The sequence below is a fragment of the Ciconia boyciana genome, chromosome 13 (assembly GCF_034638445.1).
Source record: "Ciconia boyciana chromosome 13, ASM3463844v1, whole genome shotgun sequence".
Classification (NCBI taxonomy): Eukaryota; Metazoa; Chordata; class Aves; order Ciconiiformes; family Ciconiidae; genus Ciconia; species Ciconia boyciana.
Window position 1 is genome coordinate 14,163,619 of NC_132946.1, and position 25,148 is coordinate 14,188,766.

Genomic DNA, 25,148 nt, shown 5'->3' on the forward strand with positions numbered 1-25,148 from the left:
GCATATCCACCCTTCCATAGGTGACAGGCCCACATTGATAATTACCTGTGTAGTGTATTTGTGGTCTTTAAGCTGCAGTGCTCCTGATGTGTCATTTTTGCATTACTTACCTATACTTTCACAGCTTCCTACATGTCAGTACTAGCTGCTCTCCTTCTGATGGAATCCAGCTCTTTTCTATTACTTGTGCTTTCAAATGGGATAAGATACCTCACTATTTGATTTAGTCTTACCATTATGCTTGAAAAACTCTTAAGAGCTTATAAAGAACTGTAAAAGAAGAGTAGGCACTACTGGAAAAGCCTGCTCAAACAAAAATGGTGCACACAGATTGACAATTTGCAACATACAAGACAGAATCAAATGGTCTTTGAAAACAATAAAGAGGAGAAACGTCTTACAGGAAATCTGAGAATTACCCCATCAAGACGTATTCCTTTCTTTTCCCTGCTCCCTCTCACAAGGCAAAGCCAAGAGCAAAGGAGATTCATCCAAGTTCAGACTCACCATTTGATTAAAAGTTTCTGGTATACAGCCAATACAGTAAGATTTTAAGATACAACCCTGTTGTATCTTGAAACAACAGGGATACAACAATGAATGCTATCCTGTTCATACAGTACATACATGTACCGCTACTAAACAGCTCTTTTTTTCCTGAGACATTTCCACAAGCTGTTTCCACTTGGATAAGAAAGGAAGGGAATCTTAATTTGTACTTGAAACATCTGAAATTTTAAAAAAGTGTTTCTGGAATGGACTCTCAATCCTTAGAAGTCATAAAACAGAGCTGGGAAGCCAAGAACTAGATCCAATTTGTCTTAGACCAGCTGCGACATCTTCCTAATTCTGTGAACCCTGACATTATAATCACTGTGAGTATAAAGTTAAGCAGTAGTAGAGGTATACGTCATGAGGTGACATGAGCTGCTTTAATTCAGGCCCAGTGATCAGAGCACAAACCAGGAGGAGCACTGCGGTCCAAGTGACACCTCCGAGGGCAGGAGCCGTCCCTGCCAGCACACCCGGCAGGGCTGAGATCTGTGCAGTGGTACCTGAACACACAGGCAGCTATTGCTAGACTGCTGACGAATACAGCTGTGGGGTACACAAGGCATTGTACAAACTGTTCTGAAGCTTCACTGTTAAGCACCATACAAACCAGACAGGGCAAGGGGAACCACCTGGAGACCTCTCAGCTCCTGGCAGGTGCAGCAAGAACTGGTTTAGATGTATATACACATGGCCTGTGAGCATCTTAATTCCTCCCTGCTTCTGAAAGAATCCAGATCAGGACATTTTCCTTTTCCAATGACAGCACAGCTGCCAGCAGGACACCTACTGATTTGCTTGATGTTTATTTGCATGCTGTGCTTGCTTACTGCCTCCTGGGCATAAATATCCAATTTTATCCACTTATTTCAGTTTACTTTGTATCTAAATGCACAAGACACCTCACTGTACAGTATGCCTCTAAGCCTGTTATTCCTCAGAAGACTAAGGGGCTGGGCTTTGGAGAAAGCAGTTCTATTGCTTTTTTTTCCCCCATGCATTTTACAAGTGGTCAGCTTGTCTAATAACACCATACGCTTACAGACTCAGGCCTCCATTATCTGGGGATGTCTGTATCACAGTCTTTTGCACTCCAGATTGTCCAAGAGGTACAACACAGTGTAATGGCAGAGCACTGGCTGACTGCAGACACAGAAGACCTGAGCACCGATCCTGAGTCCAAAAGGCTACCCAGCAGGTTACTTGCAATACAAGCTTTCTTTCCCTCTATCTGTCTTGGTTTTCCCATCTGTACAGTCAGTCCAGTGATGTTTATCTCATTTGTGAAGTGCTTTAAACACTAAGGATGAGAAACACTATGACATCCAGATACTATCCTTCTATGCATATGCTGTGCTTTAGTACTGTGAGCTATGATCTAGCATTAGAATCACTGACCTGCAAGTAACGCCAGTCAGAGAAGACAAACTTACCCCAGACACAATTTGCCCAACACTCACACTACTCAACTACACAGAAAGACCAATTGCCGTAAAAACAAACCAATGCAGCAAGAGCTGCAAAAAATGTCCTCAATTCAATTTATAATACAATAATCAGACTATAATAGGGCTCAATAAGTAATTTCCTTACTGTAGAGCTTCTAGAAGGTAACCCTAACTAGCACCCTCCTTTTATACCAGTTGGCTTTCATCCTCTACTGAATTCCTTGCCCCACATTATAGGAGCAAAGACTCTTCTAAGAGCCCACACCCATAAGCCACACCTTTGAACCGCAGGGCAAAATCCAGTTTTTGAAAGCCTGAATATTCATTACTGATTACAAAATTACTTGGAAGTCTCCCACAATAGTTCAGTTTCTTTGCATATCATTCCCTTCACTATATTTTATAAACAGAGAAGGAGAATCACAGAGGCAAAAGCCAAGCTAGGCAAAGGCAAAGCTCTGGCTAAACAGCCGCACACTACTTTAAAGCACAAATGAAGGTAAGGGAAGTGAAGCCAGGGAGGTCTCAAGGCAAAGCCTGAGGTAGTAGCTTGGGTTTTGCATCACAGACATTAGCTGGAGCACAGGAAACTGAAAAGAACTGGTGAATCTCAGCTGGAAGTGCAGCAGCAGGCCTCCATAAACACCATTACTGAAGATTTCCACTCAGCTGGCTGCAACATATTAAGAAGGGGACAGCTATATGCAAAGCCAATCGTGTTTTCCCCACGGTATGCATATATTTTCTCATGGGGTTTGTGCCGTCGCCTTCCCTTCTTCCCCCCTCTCCTTTCCGCAGGTCTGTGTCACGTCCACCCGCTCGTCGGACACGAGCCCCACAGACAGCGCAGCTGCCGGGGCAGGAGCATTACACACCCCTCTGCAGCGCAGCTCCGGGAAACAACGGGTCCTCCTGTTCGGGACGGTCCCCCGAATCCATCGGGGACGGCCGCCGGCTGCGCCTGCCCGGCACTTGCGGGGTCCAGAACCACGCTCAGGTCTGACCCCCAAAAAAAACCCAACAAAAAACCACGGACTCCCCCAGGCTGTCAGCATCCCCCGACGGCAGCAGGACCACCAACCCCCCCGCGGCACTCGGCACCTCTGCCGCTCAGCCCACGCGTACGCGCTAGCCCAGCGGGAGCCGAGGGGCGAGGGGCCACGGCCGGATCCCCCAGGAAGCCGCAGCGTCACCCCACGCACCGCAGGGGTGCCCTCGGGGGTGGGGACAGCGACGGAAGGGCGTCTGGCAGCCTCTCGCCGCGGGAAGGGCATCAGCGAGGGGGCGGGCGAGGGCAGCCTGCTCCCCTTCCCCACCGCACGCCGAGCGGCAGGGCGACGCCGGGCTGCCCGGCACCCCCGGCGCGGAGGGGCACCGCCTGCGGGGCCGGAGGCGGTGAGAGAGAGGTGCCGCCGGGCTGGGGCGGCCGGCAGCCCGCGGGGCTCCTAGCCCAGCGGGGTCCCCCGGGAGTCCCGCTCGCCGGGCAGGAGCGGGTGCGCGCGGGGGGGGGGGGGAGCGCCAGCGGGCTCACGCAGGCCCCCCCTCCCCTCCCCGAGCGGCCGGCGTCCCGGCCGCCGGCCCCGCGCGGTTCGGCCGCTCACCGGGAGGTGCGGGGCTGCGTCTCCTCCGGCCGCCGCGCTCCCTGCCGCCGGGCCGGGCCGGGCCGGGCCGCGCTGACGCCGCCGCAGGCCCCGCGCTCGCTGCCCGCGCGGCTCCGCCGCCGCTCTCTGCCCGGCTCCGCGCGCCGCAGCCAATCCGCGCCGCCGCCCGCAGCCCCGCGCCCAGCGCGGCCAATGGGGACGCGCGGCGGCGGCGGGCGGGGCGGGGGCCGGCCCCAGGGCCTGGCGGGGGGATGCGCTGGGGAGCGGGATCGGGGAAGGGGCGAGGGCCGGCGCCGCGGGCGGGAGGGGCGGTCTCCTCCCGCGGATGGCTTGTTGAGGACCCCGCTGATGGACGGAACGCACCGCTGCAGACCGACCCCACTTGTAACCGCCGTCGCAGCGCGCTCCCTCGCCGCAGCGTAGGTAGCCATCACATCTGGCAGGGAAAACAAGGAAGAGCAACCACAATCCCGTTGCTGGCCCTAGCAGCTAATTCCCTCTTGCAAAAGGAGCTGCCAGCCCTTCCCTTGGACTGCTCTGCTTCGCCCAGCTCCGTAGGCCGTGATGCATCCGGGAGAAGGGCAGGGGAGCCTCCTTGCTCAGCGTGATGGGAATCTGGGTCTGCACTATTGCAGCTTCACAAAGACCTACTGTCCTTTCATTAATTCCTAATATTTACCTGCAGTCACTTGGGACATACTTAATTTAGCAAACACAGCAACGGGGAAAGTCATTTGGGCTTTTAACTCACATTAGAAACTCAAATTAAATATAGTATTGATGCCAAGCTCCAAATTTAAAATCCAAGTCTTCACTAATATTTAGGCCCGACCTAGAACAAACACCTGTTTCTTGTGGACAGGTGTTTGTGGACAGGACCGAAGCAGCTGGATGCGATGCACATGGCAGTGACACACTGATGGCACGTGAATCCTCCTACCCAACACCACGCACGTCCCTACCACTGATACAGTCCAGAATTCAGATGAGATTATGTCAGCAGCAGAGCTGATGCATCAATAAGTTTATAGCCAGGATTCAATCCTCTCTGAAGACATCGGCAATCAATCAACTCTCTCTGTCGTGTGGGAGTGGGACTGCTCACCAATATTAAGCTTTCACAACAATTTATCCATAAGCAATGATGACCCCTTCTTCTGTTGCTGCTTAGTTCATCTACAGCAACGTGGTATTTCCAGACACAAAGCTACCCTTGAAACTCCCACCCAATAATAAATATTATTATGTATCTCCTCTGCAACAGAAGCTATTGCAAGCATGTTGAATCCTGCCTTGACTCTCATCTCACAGAATTCTAGGTCTCATTCAAAGTCTTGGTTTTCTTCAAAACCCAAGACCTGGCTAGCAAAAGGCCAACAGAAGCTTCTGAATGTACACCTCCCTCCCCTCTCCTGTGACCAACATGCAGGCATCCTCTCCCCTTTCAGAGGACTTCACAGGAGAACTCTTGCATTGGGATTCATAACAGATGCACGCATAGTCACAAGAGAGAGGAGCCCTCAGACCCTGCTCAGCCCTCAAGCACCTCCCTTGAAGGCTCCAAGGAGTATCCTGGGTAGAATTCTTACATCTGTCACAGTTTATTACAATAAAAATATTTAATGGTCCAAAATTGCAAAAAAGGTGGCAGTTGAGCCATTCAGAAAACATTTTTAGCAGAAAGGATAATGAAGCACTAGAACAGATTACTGGGAGAAATACAAGATCTCTATCATGAAAGGCTTGAAAAAGAAGCAAGACAAACACTCACCAAGATTCTCAGATGAGTATGATTCTGCTTTGAGAGGAAAACAGAGCAGATAATGTCTTGGTGTCCCTTCTGATCAATCTACAGTGTAAAGCTACTGCTGATATCCCATAGCAGGAATCAAGTTGGGCCATTACAGAGCAGTAAACTCTACTTTTCTCATGGTATCTTCTGTCCAACTCACTGTTAACTTTCTTGCCTAACTCATTATATATATTTTTCCTTGTCTTTGAGGCAGGAGTTAATTTTACTCTTTAATTATTATTGATTAGCATCTTGCTTGTCACTATCTGATTCACTATCAAATATACCCAGCATTCAAAGGGAAAAACCAGCATTTCCTGAGGAATTGAGAGGTAGTCCACTTCACAAGTTCCCAAGGGTTACATGGTGCAGTCACACAAACTGCACTCAAAGACTAGAAAGACGTTTTTGGATCATGTATTCCCACAATAAACTCTGTCTTCTCCTTCCTTTCCCAAAGAACTTATTTTCTTTATACTTGGTGCTAGTGTATTATTTTCATTGCCTGATCAGCTCAAGTCCTAGGAGTATAAACATAAAACAAGACTCTTGTTCTTTCACAATTATTATAAGAAACTGGAGAGAACAAAATCCATCGAATAAAGAGAATTTTTACAGAGTACAATTTGCTGTCCCTATTACACTATTCCTATTACAAAAGAAAATCCCTCATACAAAGGAAGCAGGAGCTTAGAGAATACACTCACCTTGCTGAAGCAGCTAGGGATGGTCCTTCGCATCTCCTCTTCCCGACATCACCCGCACTTGCTTAGGCGAGCAACCTGTGAACGCCCGCACGTAGGTACACCCTAGGTTACTGCATTTGGGTGCTGGCATTGTTAAAAGCAACTCCGTATGCCATCTGCTGGAAGAAATCTTACTCCGAGGCAACACGCCGTACCAACACAGCGGACTGCACTCTGCTGGCAGTCGAACGAGGCAGTGTTTTTCAAGACGAACCTCTACCCTGTTAATGCACCAACTTGCAGCACAGACGCACAGGACACACAGGAAGTCAGGGTCAGGACAAAAGCAGGACCAAGTCTCTAAGGAAATACAAGCCTATGGACCTATGTCACATGCCAAAGCATGTGACAGCCTAGCAGCAAGAAGTAGCTCATTTTCAAATCCTACTCCTTGACTTGAACCTCCAAAGACTTCTTTTGTCTCCTTCCGCTGTTTTGTTTTAGCTACGCACATCACACCGTGCTTACCGGGTCAGTCTGGTGTAACTCTCTAGGTAACAGCACATTAATCAATAATTTATACTTTGTCCCATGAAAACTACTGCATAATCTTCTCCCTAGAGGGTAGGGGAAAGTGAAGAAGGGGCAGGATTTGTAACTAGACACAGAAGAATCTGAAAAGAAACAGCTTCTTTCTAGCAGCCGTGGCAGATGCCATTCAGGACTAGAGCCCGATTATTTTTGGTTAACGATAATTAGTTTCTCTCTTGACAATGTCTCCAAATAAATGAAAACAAGTTTCAGAACGCAAGAAGAAATGGAGACTTATTACTTACTCCCTAACTCTGCTCCTTCCCCATTTTCTATTTCTTGTCACATGGTTCTTAACAAAATTTTCAGTCCCTAACCTTTGGGATTAATCTACAGGAAAGCTCTTTTCTGCCAGCTGTATTTTTCAGGTTATGAACACCACAATCACACTCAGGAAGTGAATTGCATTTTAAAGACATATTGCTAAGCATTAAGTGAATAATTCTCAATTTACTTTCAGACTGAAAAATCTCTACAAGTTTACAAGGCAGGCAGCTATTCTTGACATTTCACAACAAGCAGATACACCGGAATTCAGCATCCACTTTTCAGAAGCAGTCTTTAGCTTTCTGTACCAAACACTCAGCACCAACAACTCCTTTAAAATCAACAGCAGCATTTGGCCGTAACACTTCTGGCAATCTGACTACAGGTAATCGTGGTCTCAGGCACATGACTCAGATAAATCAGCTTGCTAAAATGCCACACGCTGCCCCACGTGTTACGAGTACAGTTTCATATAACTCCAAAGTGGACCCAGGTATCCACTGCCACCAAAATAGTTGGTCTGCTTCTCTTTATAGCCCCAGCAACAAAACTCTACTGATGGCCTTGTGTTGGATCACAGGAGTCAGTTGGATTAGATGTCATTGATCCAATGGAGAAATACACTTGCAGTTAGATTTTCTTGGAATCAAAAAATCTGACTCAGATTGCAAAATTGCTATAATCAACACTATGGAAGGGGAAAACATACAAAATATACAACTAGAATATTAAATAAGCACTGGGGGTTGAAAGCAGGACTGCTTCTACAGCAGCTGCCTATTCTTATATCAAAATAAAGCATAATACAAAATTATACCATTCACCTGTAGCTCATAGAGAAAAACACATATATGCTTCAGTGATCATGGTTCAGATGGACAGACTGTGATCCAGCTATAGCACAGCAGGCCATGAGCTTGACTCTGACTCTAAGGGCTCTTCAAAGATGGGCAGCGAAAACTCAGCTTACAGAGAAAGCTGCTTCTGAAAACACTTTGCTCAATGCAAGAAATAGGGCATTTGCACAGATGGAATAAAACCCTCCTCCTTCTGTCTGCAAGAATCTATCATTTTATTTCTCCACGAGCATTATAACTTGCATCTTCATCTTTTGACAGGCCTGTACCTCTACATAAAAGGACATTAAAGAAAAAAAAAAATATAAATACTTCACGATCAAGCTTACTTGTATGCATCATCTAGACATTTGGGCTCCTGAATTTCCCCTATTGCTTCCCAGGAGTCCCCCAGTTACTTCCTAAGAATTAACTCCCACCCCCCATTACTTTCCAAGAGTTTCCTGTGCTGCTTCCTGGCAATCCCCACACTGCTGTGTAGGCCTGAACCTCCCCACAATTCCTGGCTTTCCAGGAAAACCCCAACACTACTCTCTAGGATTTCCCTCCGTTTTGTAGGAATCCCCCTGCCCCTCCAAATCCCTCTGGGTTTCCAGGAATTCCTTGTGCTGCTTTCTAGGACCACTATGGATCACTCCCCCCCCCCATTTCAGGGAATCTCATTTTCTCTCCAGGATTTCTCCCTTTTCTATTTTGTAATTAATATTTGCTTGTATAGCACCAGGAAAAGTACAATAATCCTCTTTGCTATTTTTTCCCCTTATGCTATTTAAGACCTCTAGCAAGACGTGGGTCTGTGCTTCAGAAACAGTGTAATGAATGTTCATAAAATCATATAATACTGCAAGGCCATTGTTAATGTGTATTTAAGTCTTTCCAAAATTGACTCTAGTAACTTTTATTGTTGCAAAATAATAAATTTCATGGACTGGAAGGAAAGGACTGGAGCTAGTGGTGTATGTAGAATCTCATGTATGTTCAAGAGAACAGCTGAGTCAATGAATAGACAATCTCATGAGATTTATCTGCTATAAAATTTTGAGATCCAATTTAAGTCCTGATCTTCAAATGAATGAGAAGTCCCTACCACACACAAAAAGTTACATCCAGTTCTTCCTGGAATGCTTCCTGAAAATCCAGAAGTACTGGAGGCAGCCTCCTAAAGCTACTGTTAAAAAGTAGGTAATTAAACATCACTTTTTTTTCCAAGATTATTTCCACAGTAACTTCATCTCTAATACACACATCTGCAAGTCTACGTGAGAAATGCAGAAGTACGTATTCAACCTAAACTGTTACTCTAAAATACAATATTGTTAAAACAGAAAGGAACAGGGTGTTTAACAAACTGTAAAATGTTTTGACTCAAAGTGCTGTACAGCAGATGGAGCTACAAGTATGGTCTATGAATAGCCACCCACACATGAGAACACACAGATAATAAATATACATAATGCATCCCATCAAGTGATTATCTTAAACAACTTTTCTTTCTACTGCAAAATGACACATAGAACTTCACTTTTGGTCACAAAAGTTCACAACAAAGCAGCTCCCCAAGTTTCACATCAACAAAGACTGAAAAGAAATAATGTAATCAGCTTGCAGTGCTCATTCAAATGTCACATAAAAGTTCAAGTTCTTCTTTTGACCAATATCTACAATTATGTCATCCATGCTCCTCTTAAAAGAAGATAAAAGCAGGACAGGGATGCCTGCCATCTTCATCTGAAGTGTGGGGACTGAGAAAGGCCATGTTATTTCACCATACACCAGTGACAGAAGTAAAAATCAGTTTCTTTCAAACATGATTCCTCCTGGAAGATCACGTGTCCATCCATTACCACACTTCCCAAGAAAACTGTGACACTCCTCTGCTTTATCAGAAATAAGTGCACTGCAAGAGTTCCACAGGTTCCCCTCCACCCCCTCTGTGTTCCTCTCTTCCCAAAACGATCCATCTGGCTGACCAACCGGACTATGCCAACCAGATGCAGAAGTGTTCCCAAGTGCAGAATGGTTTTATTTAGCAGAGGAGAAAGTCTGTTTTCCAAATGAAATCTTTCCAACCTCAGCTCCACAGCAGAATAGAAACATTAATAAATTTGAGATTAAGCACCTACCTTCTCTTCCTTCCCCTTCACAGAAATAAAGGACTTGCAGGAATGGGCAATACTGACTACAAACATTTACTAAATCCCTTTTTCCCTACTAGCTATGAGGTGATCAAAAACAAGTATATGAATAGGCCAGTAGAGTTCTTAAGGGTTTTACAAGGAAATATGCAAATCTTTCCCAGAAGCTCACAAGCCCAAGACCATCCAACCTGATGTTGAATCACTTGACTTTTCCATAAGTTGTATGAATTGAGAGCCTCATGCAATTTACACTGGACTGTTGTATACATACTAACATCTTCTCCCCCTTACAATCATATTTTCTCTCCTTTTCATCTGGTAAAAAATCATGGCAAATTGTGCCTAACACACAGCAGAAGAACAAGTATAAGACAGGACTGGTGTGTGTGTGTGTGTGAAAATGGAAGAACATTACCTGTTACAATTTTTCAAAATTTGGATACATCACCACAGGAGCATACTATTTTTTAAATCATGCTTTATTAGGAAAAAATCCTTCTTGATTACATAAATACAGATAATGTGCTCAAGGCATTATCATCTTAGGCACTAACTTGATTTCCAATCATAATCTGTATGCTCAAGATTAAACAATTCCCCACTTTTAATCATCTTAATAAACAATGAACTGCTAAAGGTGTAAATTTGCATGATGATTTCTGAGAACGACTACCATGTACGACATATTTAAAGTATGGTTAAAGTCAAAATTGAGAAGGTGGCATCTGTGCTTAATATCCTTAAGTAGCAGTGGACAATTCTCTGGCCATACAGGCTATATTATCTCTCATTAACACTGCAAAGCTAAGGCATTGGGTGATTCTTGTGTTCTTAGAATTGTTGCCTGTTTTTGACTATTCCTTATTATCAGTGATAAGGGTCATATCCAAATTTGCAATTTGACCTTTAGATCTCAGTCATTGACCCCCGAAGCTGTTGCTTCCCTTCAACAGAAAGATTAGCTTTGTTTCTTTAGGAGCAAATTCTACTTCAGCTTGCTTCCCAAGCAGCCATCATGTTTGTATTTAGTCACCCACAGATACAAGTATAAAAATATTTTTCAGATGTTAATTTAAGCCATCTGCAGTAAAATGGATGAATTCTATGTTTAAAAGATCTACAGTATCCCTCTACCCGGATGAGTTTCTGTTGATAATTCCAAAGACTTTCAGAAGTCCTGTGCAAATAAAAATCTCCTCTAACTGCACATGCTATTTCACATCAGTTCAAATTAATTTCTTGCTACAGCCTTCAAAAAATTACTACTTAAATAAGCAGCTACATTCCAACCAGTTGTTTTCAGTTACTCTACCAAAGTTAGTAACATTACAAACCAACCAACCAACCAACAGAACACTAGTTTGGGAATCTTTGGATTAAAATACAGTTTTTTATCTTTGAAGTTCAAATGAGGGTTCTGAGAGAGAAGTTCTGTATTAATCTAGGCAGATACATGCTAACATAATGTAATTTTTACTCGGACTATACTCACAGGAAAAGGCCATCATCATCTAATAATCTTCCACCTCATTAAAGAACACCAAAAAAATGTCTTCATACACATACGCAGGTTATGAAACAACTGACCTAAAACAACTGAACTAAACCAAATGTAAAACAGACTTTCAAGAAGTCAGCCAGATGCTTCTAATGTAATGTATGCACACTCCCACGAGTCACAGGCCGGAACAGCTTCATCACCGACACTCTCATAATGCTAAAAAAATCCAGCAGGCACAAGAATTTCCGTGACAGTGTACATATGGCGAGTGATATAAACATAACAGTGCACATAAAATTTATAAAAAGTACAAACAGGTTTTTGGTTTCATTAATAACACAGGAGAGATTTGATCAGTATGTTGCACTTTAATCCAAAAGCTAAGATACTGAAGGCCCCATGTGTATGGGCAAGACATTCAAAGAGTGGCAGCATATCACTTCACATGGCACCTTCCCACCCTCAACCCAGCAAGGACAGAATAGCTTAAAATTCCAGCAGGACAATATAGCTCCAAGACCCCTGTGCAGTATTTTTAGAGGCTCAAACAAAATGCATCTTGTCTCCTTTCAGTTCAGACAGTAGCCCTAAACTAGAATGATTTAGATAGGACAAACGGAACATTAAGGACTAAGTTTCATAAACAGATTGCTTAAAGAAAAGTCCAAGAAAGAAAATCAGGTCTTGCCCAGAACACTGTTTCACAAATGTCCATAAATATAAATAATGTGGAACTAGGATGAGACCAAGAACAGTGTCCATGTTCAGAAAACTAAAAAGAAAAATGCATGACATCTGCAAATCAGCCACATGGAAAAGGTTAAAATACCTCTTTGTCAGACTCTAAAACCCAAGTCATCAATCCCGAAGAGCAAGCCACTGTGTCACTGCCAGCGTTTGGCATCCAGCACGTACTCTGAAGATCAACATTAAACAGTTTTGTAAAAGAAACATCAAAGAAACCACGTCCTAAGTGCCAAACCCCAAAACTTACTGAAGTAAAACAAATCTGCATAGCAATACTTTCTGAGAACACAGTTCCACCAGGAAAATGTTTTTCTTGGAATGAAAATCCATTTTTAATAAAACATCAAAAAAGCTTTTATCCTTAAAGATCTTCTATTTTCTCATGTCCCTGTCATGTTAGCTGTTCAGCAATGATCTTCCACAATTCCTGTAGGAGTGGAAAAAATACATACAGGTATTTTCTCAGATCAGTAGGTTGCAATTATGCAAAAGTTCAACATGTCCACTTGAAGATAAGTTTTAAGATGCACCCTATACCTCCATCTACACATAGTATCCATCTGTGGATGGATACTAACTCCATCTGTGTAATCTCCTAGAACATCCACCAAATTATCTTTGAGACAGAGCAATAGAACTGATTTCTTCATTCTTGTAGCACGATTTTTAAAAATAAAACGTTAGTATCATTCAAATAATTTGTTTTAAAATAATTTCATTGGCCTGAATGACCTTCTGCAGTATTTTGACTGATAATCTTGCTCTTTTTCTTAGCCTGTGTTGACAAATGCTTTCAATAATGCTAGTAAAAATACAACTGAAAAAAGACTCAATTTACTGACGAATCACAGTCTCACAAATGCATGTCTTATACAAACACACACACGCTTCTCTATCTATTGGACAATGAAGATGAAAAACAGACCACTATTTCTGTAGAATACATTAGTATATACTTTGTCTGCTATACAAAAGATTAGTAAGCAGACTATCACATACTTTTCACCATGACATCTTGAATTGTGGCAATATACTTCATGATAAATGAAAATCTTAGGCATTTTAAAAATGCATATATTTCAAAGACCAGTAGCCTTCCACAAAAAGGCTAGGGAATGAGCTTACATATTTAGGTATAATCCAGGTTACATTTATATACTTGTAAAACTTGTTCTAAAGTTTTGCATGCATGCTTTATTCTTGAAGGTATCAGCATTAAGTAAGATAAATCAATCTCATGAAGTAACTGTGGTCCCCATAATCTTACTATGCATACATTCTGCAGAAGACACAGCAATAGTATGTTGACTATAGGAACATCATTTCTTGGTAACAGATTTGCAATCCAGTACAAGATTTGCAAGTTCTTTAAAAAGATCTGTTAGATTGTATCGTTCTAGAAGCTAGCAAGCTATTAGCTACCCTGCATAATATTCATAAGAGCAGACAATTGGAAGAAAAAAATAGAGAAAGAGAACCATAAGTGCTTAGGAGGTAATTAGGTAACTACAAAAATTATATCTGACATCTTTCTGAAAAACAGAATTTTACAACTAATTGACTTCTTCACAGATATTAGAACATTATTTCCTGAACCCTGAATTGGGAAAGGAATTACTAAAACTATGAAATGAAAGCTCTTTTACAAGCAAAAAAATGAGAAAAGAGATATTTGTTCCATTTTCTAGTCAATCACAAAAATTGTATTTTACAAAGTAATGGAGATTGTTTCTTAACCTTTGAGGAAATGAGTGCAATCTAAGCCACTGTACTGCTGGTGATAGAAGAGTGTATGTTATGTCAATCTAGTATAGATTATGTAAGCACAAACAAGAATCATTTTAAAACAACAAAAAGCTAAAGGAAAATAAATGAAAAGGTAATGTTTATTCTCCTGTTCTTACTTTATGTTAAGTAAACAGCTGAAAACTCATTTAAGATGATTAGTCCAACACATTACATTTATTTTAATGAATGCCACTTACCAACTGCTCAGTTCGTTCATAAACGAGAAACTGGCAGAAATCAAGCTTAATAGGCTCCACAGTATATTTCCTTTTTCTATCTTGAAGGTTCTCCAAATCATTTAGAGTATTTCTAAAATGACTGTAGGCTTCACATGTAACATCCATATGTCTTAAAGTGAAGTTCAGCCTGGCAAGAGAATATTGAATTTAAAATGTCTCTCCCATACTGGCATCTTAGCTAGCCAAACTTCGATAACTTCGATAGCCAAAAAAAAAAAAGTAACCCACCCACTATTCCTGAAAAGCGGACAAGACTTATGTTAGCATCAATACACCAGTAACTCTCCGATGAATCTTTCCATTGATTTTAAGGCACTTTGCCACAACAGAATCATTGGCTTGGCTTCCTGGACAAGCACTTAGCAACAAATCATATGAATAGCTATTGATTGAATAATACACATATCTCCAAAGATTTAAGCAAAGCCTATTTATATATTAGTTTATGAATGGACTGCAACACATGACTACTTAAAAACACTCAACGATTCCTTGAAAGAAAACACAAGAGAAATTGTTATAGAGTTACTCAAGCTGGGAAACATATACCCTAATTCTAAGCCCTTTCATTCCACTCTATGACTTCAAAAATATATAGCAAATGTTGTCAGGCATTACAGAATACATCAGTTTAGCCACCTATTTATAGACATTATCTGCTGCAAGACAAAGGTAGGACAATAAAAACCAAACTCTTGTGGAAGTCAAATTCTGAACTGATAACAATTAAGCATGTATAAAAACAAACGCTTGTCCTGAGCATACACTGCAGCCTGTGATCAACTAATACAATGAAAATCAGAAGCCAACCTTCAATGAAATCAGATGTTTCTTCCAAATAAAGAAAGCACATGAAGTTTTAAGTGCTTTTTATTTTAAGTTCTTGGTAATACTTACCTTTTTTCTAATGCTAGGTAAATTGTGCAAGAATTTCTCAAATTGTGTGTGATTCTATACAGCGTTCTGAACAAGGCATCTGTCAGGTCATCGTCATAGAACACTACAAAAAAAGATTAAGAGCATAAAATATGTATGTTTAAGTGTATTATCTACTTAAGTCTCAGGTATGAAACAACAACACGCCTTAGTTTGATTGTTCTAATCAAACAAGTCACTATTTTAACTAAACCCCAAAGTATATTTTTGATGGCAACAACTGACCCTGTAATAGTATCCACTGCTGCTGTTTATGTCAGGCTTTCTTTAAGATTTCTCTTGTATCAGTGGGAATCACTTCTGTCAGACAACTTACAAAACTTTAACAAGATTTTCTCTCAGCCTGGAAATATCTTACTGTACAGCTAAAAAAGACAGGCTATCACAATGTATAGGGCCTGATTTCTTACAAAAATACAAAAAAAGGCAGTAACTAATATACCATTATAACCGTATCTCCTAGGAAAGCAGTCTTGCAATGCCTTTCAATATCACAACTAAAAACAATCCTCCTTTATTTATGTATCAAAACAACAATGGTTTTCCTCTGCAGATAAACTAGCCTGTCATTTTTCAGCCTTTCACTTAAGCGAGAAAAAGAGCAGAAAAAAAAAAAAAAAGAGATATCCAAAGGCATAGATTCTATGGGCAAGCACAGCATCTGAAAGTGTTTTTCACATTATAGAATATATTAGTCTAAACACCTATTTATCATTATTTGCACAGAGGTTATCTGATGCAAGACAAAGGTAGGACAACAAAACTCTTCTGAAAGTCAAATTAATCATTTACTTGTGATTATGTTAAGTAATTTAGTCTCAAATAATTACCACACCAAATGAAAGAAAAAGCTAGCAGTTTTCAACATCTGTTCTCTTACTGCTAATTCAGAATGTAAATACAATTTAAAAAAAAAATACAGGCAGGAACACTTAAGGCAGAGATTTGACAAATTAGGTAAGGATCTGACCTATTAGATTTTAAAAGCAAACTAGGTATGTTTAAATTATTACTCATAATGCTCATGTGTTTGATTTAAAAGCTTACTGTTTATATTTTCCTACCATCAGCTGCCATTATCACAGTACACTGGTCCTGCAAATCAGCAATCTCTTCTTCAGACCAGCTATAAGGAGCTTCAGGATCTGTAACAAACAATATGGCTTTGGTGTACATGATTAAATGTCTCAAATGATTGATAGCTGGAAAAAAGAAACTTCTTAACTCCCATGGTCATCTGCTACTCCATAAATGGAGCACCCCACTGAAGGTAAACCAAAACCTCCCTCTATTCATTCGCTGAAGTTCCCTGCAGCCCTTTGCCTTCTCTGCATTATGGCCAATCCTCCCAAGGCTGACTGGCAAGAGTAAGTTTTCTTTGACTTTAGAGTTTACAACCAATTACTACCCTGTAGCAAGATCACAGATTTAACTAGATTAAAATAAATACTGCTTGAAATAAAAAACTAAATGTATAGTTGTGTAAGTTTTGATTAATCTTTCTACTTCATCATGCTTTTTAAAATTAGGCCTTGTTAAAACACAGAAGCTTTATCTGAAAGTCTAAAAAACATAAAGCCTTTTCAACTGTCAGTATCAAATATTTTCATTAACCAGAATTTTTTGAGGTCCCAGAGATTCATGGGTCCCAAAGATGCATTTTGGATGCATAAAGAATGTCTCCACTTGCTTAAATAGTTGTTCTATTTTTAGAAGCATTACAGCAAATCCAGCTGATGATATAAAAAACTATAAAGTAGGCTTCATATAACCAAGTGCTAAAAGTATTTATACATCTTCAAATCATCGCCTACCCTCCCCACCACCTTTTATAGTTTTGTATTCATGCAGTCATAAACCACATAATCCCATCACATCTCAATCTGGATTACAGTAACTCAAATCCACGTCATTGTGCCTGGATTCCATTATCACCACATAACAGACACATCTTGTTTGCATCTCTGGATTTTGACCTAAGTGAAGGACAGCCACCACTTGGCTATTCTCAACCTGTCAGTAAACCCTTCCTTACTCATTCACATGGCAACGATGCACCCAAAGTCAATCATGTACTTTCAACTGTTTTTCCAGAGGTGTGTGTGCTGGAAGACTTACTTCACAAACAACGGAATAAGCATTTCTTGATGGCTCTGAAGGGAAAAAAACCAAAACAAAATACCAAACCCGATCTGAAAGGACCTATTATAACCACCTACCAGTGCAGAATTCATCTTTCAGCCAGTCCAGTTCTTTTACTTTAACTTCTCCTCCTGTGGGTGAAGAAAGATCACATCAGTCACAAATAGCCTTTCAGACAGTACCTAAGCAAAAATAAAGAGTCAAAATCTGTATTGAAACAAGTGATGAAGATGTATTATGAGGACATATGAAACAAGTAAAAGTTGAACATCAAACCACTTACTGTACAAAACCAGTTACCCACTCACAAGAGAACAGGATGAACTTAAGGGTCAGAAAGACAACCTATGTTCTCTTTTACATGTCTCACCTGCAAAATACTTCTCCTTTCCAGAGTTCTACCTCTGTCATTTACACTCTGTTTATGTGACCCTTGGCATGTGGATATCTGTGATGCTCCTAAGAACCTCAGTGAAATTCACACAATGACTGTGTAGGAACTACAGCTGGTCTTAACTGCTGACCAGAGAAAGAGTAAGTATTTTGCTCTTCTCAAAAGAAAGCTGTCCCATTATGGACCACATAGAGATATCTTGCATCTTTCTTTTTAAATGAGTCACTTTCAACCAAGACAAAAATTTAATTTTACTTGTGCTAGCTAGTCAATGGCTGTGCCGTTTAATCCCAAAGTAGTTCATGTATAGGCAATTGCACAAACACTGACTGTATAGCACTTACTTCCCAGCTCCATCAGGTGTTTGTTTAATGCAACATTTTGCTCACACATGGCCAGAAGATCTTCACCAACATCTGGAAAAAAGCAATAATGATATTCAAAATAAGAATATTTTGCATGGGCTGTGCATGCCTCTGACCTCTCAGACTAATACTCTTAAATTTCTCTCAAGCTGACGAGATTAAGGAAAATTCAGAGCAACTCTATCCACTGATGATTGCTTCCCTACTATCCTTCTTGCTTTTGTCTTTCAGTACTAAGCTCTGAGCCACCCTTGAAGAGGGAAGTTAGATCCCTATACTACCTATTTTTAATCTAGGCACACTATCTTGAGTTCACAGCAATGCATTTTGCTTTTAAACACTTGTGCTTAAAAGTAGTACTGCTTTTTCAATCTGTTGAGAAAGTTCCTGTTATTTTTCAATAAACAACACAACTTCATACACATTAATAAAAATTATGAACTAAAATTGAACAGATGAGGATGAAAATCCCAGGATGAAAGCACTGCTTCGTGAAGCTTCATGAAAATATTTAACTGAAAATAACTGCCTTACCTGTGCAATAAACTCTCTTGGCAACTGTTCCCATGATAATGCTTGTAATTCCAGTGCCACCTCCAAGCTCTAGCACCGAGCAACACCTGAACATGTCCCGTTTAAACAGAATGTAATCAGCAAGAAGAAAGGCTGCACGCCAGACCTGTGGATAAGAAAAGCAGTTAAAACTGAGTAAATTCTGAAGCACAATCCATGAACAGCAAGATACTACAAGGCAGAATACATACTTGTTTACCAACATCTTCTAAGGGGGTTGCCATAGTATGTTCTGTGAAAATGAAAGTAGAGTAGAAATATTTATCTCAAAGTGTTGTTTAAATCAAGTTCCATAGTGGCAAATTTGAAAATCAAGTCATGCTTCCCTTTCAAATATAGAACTAAACACTCTTCATTCTATACAATAATGGTAGATAATGCTGAAAACCCCACCCTAACTAAGGAGCACTGAGTTTCCCATTGTATACTATTGCCAAATCACTTCTGCAGAAAAAAGGTGAATTTAAAACATTTACAATATCACAGTATTATGTTTGTTTTATTATCTCCTTTCACTTAACAACTGCTGTTCCATTTCTAAAGAAAAGCTGTTTTTCTTTTGTTTTACACAAACATATTTAGTCCATTTCTCCTTGACTGTAAGCCTACTGTTTACCTATTTTAACAACATCACTGCAAGTGCACTCTTGTTCTTCATCTTCAAAAGCATCTTCTTTCCCTTTCATCAGAATTACAGGATACACTTTATCCCTCAAAAGATCCTCCGCTTCTAAATCAGAGGCACTTCGAGGTCTTCTGACCACTTCCAAGTCTCCATCATCATCTAGCAGAGCTTCTACTCCTTCACTATTTAATTCTCTTTCTGTTTTTAGATTATTCCTGTCCTTGTCACACAGTTCATCTCCACTTCTGTACTGGTGTTCTTCTGTTGTAGCTTCTCTCACATGTTTCTCAGATGCCAAATCTTCTGTGTTCCAAAGGAGTTTGAAATACGACAGGAATACTGTAAGAACACAGAGGGGGGGAAAAACGTTAAACACCAGGTAAGAACAGAATCTATGCGCAACTTCCACATGCATGAAATTTTGGTATGCATTTCACATATTAAAAAATCTAGAGGATAAAAAAAATAATCATACAGATAGCTTAAAATATAGTTCAATTTGCTATGAAGAAATATTTCTGTTATTAAGTTCTGTCAGTAGAAATAAATTAAGCACTTTCACAGCCTACTGGCTGACTCAGCATCTGCTCAGTCACAACGCACACTTTCATCTGATTTAGTAACACTTATTTTAACAATTGGCAGACGGGATGGTTTCTTACACCCTCCAAAGGATCGTCTGTTGAGACAAGCTCAAACCAAGTTGAAAGAAGAATTAATACAAGTTAGAACTTGTTTCTTTCAGCTAAGATTTAATTCCTATCTTATAAGAAACAAACATGTTCTAGTAAAAAGCAAGTAGAACTTTTTTATTGTTTTAAAAGTATTTAGGAATTCAAGCAACTTAAAGCCTTGAAATCAGCTTAGTGGGAGCGTGAGAGAGCAGAAATAAGCTCACAGGAGACAGCTGGACGAAGCTAGACATGCTGACACTTTTTTTTTTTTTTTTAAGTCTTCAAACTGAATCTTTGATGAGATTAAATGAATAAGGCCTTTGTTCTCAATAAACCAATTAATTAAAAACCTTTTGCAACCATCATCTAGTGATGTCAGCATCTATTAAAAATTTTCAGTTATCCAAACATGGACCTTGCAATTTTAATTATAGGAATCTCTATTGTCTGAATACAACACATGAGGAAGACAAACATTTGTCCTTCCATCTACACCCAATCTCAGCTCTACAGCAGTGCTTGCGCACTGTGCTTGGCTAAATAGGCCAGTCATGTAACACAGAATCATGGAATTCAATTCACCTACTCTGGTATGAAATCAGTGTTTGCAGACATCTTAGGCTGGGTACTATTATTCCAAAATCACACACAACGTGTTGAGACTTGAGAAAAGTACATTCTGATCCTCTGCATGTTCTATAGCATTTCAAAAGGTGTAAGGTAAAACTGACCCAAAGCAGTAGAGACTAAATTCCCATGAGGTTCCTTAAAACACAGCGAAGTGACAGCAGTAGATTGTCGTCATATTTGTTAGAGTAAAAGCTGTCATACTACAATCCAGTTCTTGTCTTAATAAATAAAGGAATTTCCCAGACCAAGTACATTCAGAGTAGGTAGCACATGCTGTCATTTCATTCTGTTGAAAGGTGCTTTGCATCAAGCAAACAAATGTTGAACAGCATGAAGACACACCACAGCATTAATTACCTGGTTTTGACCTGATCAGGGTCAAAATTATTATCCACTTCTTTGTCAAGCCTACTTTTATAATTTTTTACATTGCCATATGCTAGAACAGCTGCAAAAGTTTTTCTTTTTATGTCACAACTGGGTTGGAAAAAACAGTTAACACTGCTGTCACAGCAGGAGCAGTACTCTTCTACAGAACATTTTACCAGCAGCTTCAAGGTCAGTTTCCTTGACAACTTTATAGAAACCGACAAGCTGGCAATCAGTCAGAGGCCTTTGCCAATTCACTTCCACTACAGCCGTGACTCTTCAAATTGTCTAATTTGGTCAAAACCATTGCTATTCTGAGCTTTCTTGTTGCCCATTTTTTTAAAAACAAAAAACCAAACAAAGCTGTTAGGCTCCTCTGGAATAGATGGTAAATCATCACAAAAAGATTTTATAAGAATTCATAAATTAATTACTGATAATTTTTATTTTAAACATAAGTTACACTATTTAAAACCTCTGGCTTCTCAACTTTTGTTCATATGCAAGAAACATCCCAACTTTTTAACATGATTCCCAAAGTACTGTATTGAGATTATAGATAAATTAATAAATAAATAAATAAAATTGCACGTTAATTTGGTTACTTCTCAGAAAGTAATTTAAGATTTCTTTTTTAAGATAGGCTGTCTACAAATTCTACATTAATAGTTTTCATTTCTGTAGTTAATATCATAAGGAGAATCCAGCTAGCCCTCTTCCTAAAGGCTGAGTAGGAAGTGTTTCTGCTTCTAACTGGAATAAAATATGTAATAATGACTATCAACCATTCAAAGGAGGACTCAGAGATTACAAAGACAAGAATACACTTAAAATATAGCTCCATCAGTCTAAACATACATTACCTGGTTGTCCAACTGCATTCAATCGTACCATGAGATGTCTTTTGTTTGGACAGTGTAAGTGAACGTCAGAAAGTACAGTGTCACTTCTAAATGTGGGGTTATCCATCTCCTTCTCTGTTACATCTACCATGATGTGCTGGTGAGAGGAACATCTACAGTACCCAAATAGTCCCCTATGAAGTGCTGTCACAAAGTGATAATGATACTCTTCTATTAACAGGCATCAAGTAACAGTTTTGCTCAGCAAGATAACCTCATGACGTAGTTTCTGAGATCTCAGGCAAGATGTGACCATGCAAGCTCCACCAAGCTCCAATAAGGCAACAAGTTGCGCATCAGGATATTCAACCTAAAGCCAAACACAGACAGCTTTGAGTGACATCCTGACACTGTTTGAACATTGCTCCAGCGATATTTTAGGAGATAAAAATCAGATCATGCTGTCCAATAAAACTGCAATGCTCCAGTGCTCTCTTTTACAATGCTCCAAAGAATCATCAAATACATAATTGCTAGTAGCTCACTGGCAGACATCACATATTTTAGGAAGAGCTACTAACTAGCTTGTGTTAAAAACACCCCCCCGCTGAAAAAACCCAGATGTTATCATGAATGCACAGACTTACAATGCTAAGTCAGGGTCTTCAAAGGAACATAAGGCCTTGTGTGCACACCTTCACCATTTTAGGGGCTCTTGTTCTTCAGAGGAATCTGTGAATTTTCTCAGAAATGGACACAATTACCAAATATATTATCACAGGTCAGTCCCCCAAATTTTGTAAAAGGAGTATTTGCCCTTCCTGGTGAAAATTCAGCTCCTTTTATATGCCTCCACTAACTGGGCAGTTAATGTCTCCTGTCTTTGGTGCTCTTTATCCTTCCGCAGAAAAAAAATATAAACATCTGAAATCATCCTGATTACCTAATGTCCAAGGCTGAGTTGTCTCTCTCTGTCCTAAGGCACAAACAAATGAATTACCTCTTATGAACAGAAAAATAAAGAGGATACTTATTTATTTCCCTATGCTCTACAGAACTTGACATTTTGTGAAGAGTATATGAAACACTGATGAATCATAGATCTGAAAACAAAATTTATGTCTTTAAAATCTGAGATGACAAGCTTAGATCACACACACACAGAAATCACCAAGCATTGTATGAATGATTTAGTTAACAGACACCCAGGTCTCACCAGGTATAAGCACCCCCAATGCCCCTTATGTAAAAACTGTTGATGACATTTCCTGCGTTGCCATTAACACGCTGGAAGATTACGCTAAATTTGCTATTATCTGCTTGTGCTTGAACAAGATCACAAGTACATAGGCTTAAATGCTTCAAGTGATACAGGCGGCCTTCATAACTTTAGTTATCAGGTTCCGTTAACTTTTGCAAAACCTAACCCAGCCTCCAAACCTGCCCCTTGCCAGCAGAAGTCTGTGCACAAGCTACATCCAAACTTGATGCAAAGCAAGAAAACGCAGTTCCTCCACCATCTGCGGAGAAGCCGAGCCAAGGCAGCGCTGGCAGGGGAAGGCTGGGCGCCGTTCGGCAGTCAGGGCAGAGCCTGAGGCCTCCAGTTTCGGCCTGCCCGGCGCAGCGCCCGCACCCAAAGCCTCCCGCAGCCCGCAGGCAGGCCCCCAGCCGTGCCAACACCGGCAGGCTTCCAAACGAAGCCGCCCCCCCTCCTCCCCGCCGGGACCGGCCGGCCGCAGCCCCTCAGCCCCCCCGCGACCGGGAGGGCCGAGCCGCGGGGCGGGAGGAGCGGCTCGGCAGGGCAGGGCAGGGCAGGGCAGGCTGCGGGGAACGGCGCACGCGGGCACGAAGGCGCCAAGGCGAGCGCGTCCCCTCGGCGGGCCCGGCGGAGCGACCCCGCCGCTCCCGCGGCCCCCACCTGCCGCCACCGCGCCTCCCGCCGCCGTTTCGGAGGCGGCGGCTCCTTCCGGCGCGCCGCTGACGCCGCGGCCGCGCCCCGCGCCCCGCTCCCCGGCAGCCCCCGCGGCGCCCGGGCGGGGGCACGCGCGGCCGCCGCTGCCGCAGGGAGCCCGGCCTGTCGTGCGCTCCGTGCCGCGCTCCGTGCCGCGCTCCGTGCCGCGCCCCGTGCCGCGCTCCGTGCCGCGCCCCGTGCCGCGCCCCGTGCCGCGCCCCGTGCCGCGCTCCGTGCCGCCGGCGTCGCGCCGCTCGCCCTGGCAGCCGCCGCAGGCCGCCGGGCTGCGGAGCTCCTCGTGCTGAAGGCACCACAAGGCCCGGCCTTGCGCCGAGTCCCTGCCCTGCTCACTGCCGTGAGCCGCTCCTCGCTTCCTCGTTTCCCGGGGCAGAGCGTGAACAACGACCGTCCCCTTAGGCTGCAGGTGGTGCCGTGGGCTTACCCCTGTGCTCATCGAGGTTCTTCTTTAAGAACTGCCCAGCACGAAGCCCTGGGTAGAAGTCTATCTGGGGAGTCAAGGAGTAAAAGGAGACAGCAGCCACGCTAAACACCGAGTTTAGTCTTGCCACTAAAGCATCCACAGCAGTTGCCTGGAGTTTGAACCCACGTTTCTTACCCCCATTCTTACGTTACTTGGTTTCAGCGTTACTTACCCTGTCTCAGTTCATAGGTAATTCCGTGCAAAACCTCCAAACAGCTTCGAAACAAAAACTGAAAAAACTGTATGGAGGCAAGCGGGCATTTCTTCCTTAGCCCAAATAACGTCAGAACTCTACTACCACCGCGAGATTAGATGAAGCAATAGCAGTATCTGCTCACTTCTGGGGGTAGGGGGTTTGGCTGCTTAATTCTGCAGAGTTTTTAACTACGTATCATGAACCAGGTAAAATAAGCAGAAGTCTGAGTTGGGTGTTGAGCTGGAACACCACACCAGAATGCTTTGGGAAACTTTAATAATAGGAATTTATCTAACTTGCAGAGTTAGGCAACAGCTGACCAGCAGAGTTTAGTATCTACTTCTTGGATCTTGGTGCCTTAGGTAGTCATCGCACAGCTGAGCTCCTCTGCGGCCGAGAGCTGGCTGCTGGCCTGGCACCGAACGCGGGGCCGTGTCGCCCAGCCGTGCTGTCGGGAGGCCGCAGGTGGGGTGCGGGCACAGGACACCACAGCAGCTGGACTCGCTGCGGCTGACCAGAGCTCTGCAATCCGGTCTCTGTGCAAAATCATAGACGTAGATAGGCTCCAGACTCCCATCTGTATTCTGGTTAAGTTCCTCTGCAAGTCTGCAAGGGCTAGTTGTTCGTATCTTTCAGCAGTTCAAAAGCAGGCATTTACATATTAATTACTTGTTATATGAAACTACTGTCAATTGCTACAGATGATCCTTGTATTTTTCTTGAGTGGATGCTTGTGGGGAAGGAAGAATTAAAGAATTAATGC

At 42.0% G+C, this 25,148-nt stretch overlaps 2 protein-coding genes across 5 annotated transcripts in view; both read right to left on the bottom strand.

Annotated features, from left to right (window-relative positions):
- The window catches only part of ABAT (4-aminobutyrate aminotransferase), a 61,832-nt gene extending 58,102 nt beyond the window's left edge, over nucleotides 1–3,730 (bottom strand). For both annotated transcript variants that reach the window (XM_072878251.1, XM_072878252.1), the window contains exon 1: nucleotides 3,602–3,730. The gene's annotated coding sequence lies outside the window, so the exon portion shown is untranslated. The remainder of the gene's footprint in view (nucleotides 1–3,601) is intronic.
- A 6,682-nt stretch (nucleotides 3,731–10,412) lies between these two features.
- On the bottom strand, nucleotides 10,413–23,767 carry METTL22 (methyltransferase 22, Kin17 lysine). 3 transcript variants are annotated; one of them, XM_072878164.1, is made up of 12 exons: nucleotides 23,676–23,767; nucleotides 22,405–22,489; nucleotides 21,779–22,127; nucleotides 19,234–19,581; nucleotides 18,809–18,849; nucleotides 18,579–18,723; nucleotides 18,024–18,095; nucleotides 17,363–17,416; nucleotides 16,208–16,288; nucleotides 15,105–15,207; nucleotides 14,166–14,334; nucleotides 10,413–12,607 (listed from the first exon to the last, which is right to left on the bottom strand). In XM_072878164.1, exons 3-12 carry the CDS (start codon nucleotides 21,906–21,908, stop codon nucleotides 12,572–12,574), a joined length of 1,179 nt encoding a protein of 392 aa, XP_072734265.1. In that variant the 5' UTR covers nucleotides 21,909–22,127; nucleotides 22,405–22,489; nucleotides 23,676–23,767; the 3' UTR covers nucleotides 10,413–12,571. The 3 variants fall into 3 exon arrangements, with proteins under 3 accessions (XP_072734265.1, XP_072734266.1, XP_072734267.1); XM_072878165.1 differs by having other exon boundaries at nucleotides 22,405–22,500; nucleotides 23,676–23,694; XM_072878166.1 differs by lacking the exon at nucleotides 23,676–23,767 and adding an exon at nucleotides 22,701–23,664.
- Between the last annotated feature and the right edge of the window lie 1,381 nt (nucleotides 23,768–25,148).

Coding starts and splice junctions, on each gene's coding strand:
- METTL22 (XM_072878164.1), bottom strand. CDS start 21,908: ATGGTAGATGTAACAGAGAAGGAGATGGATAACCCCACATTTAGAAGT. Junction 19,582..21,778: donor GAATGCAGTTGGACAACCAG/GTAATGTATGTT, acceptor GTGTTCTTACAG/TATTCCTGTCGTATTTCAAA. Junction 12,608..14,165: donor ATGAACGAACTGAGCAGTTG/GTAAGTGGCATT, acceptor CCACTCCTACAG/GAATTGTGGAAGATCATTGC.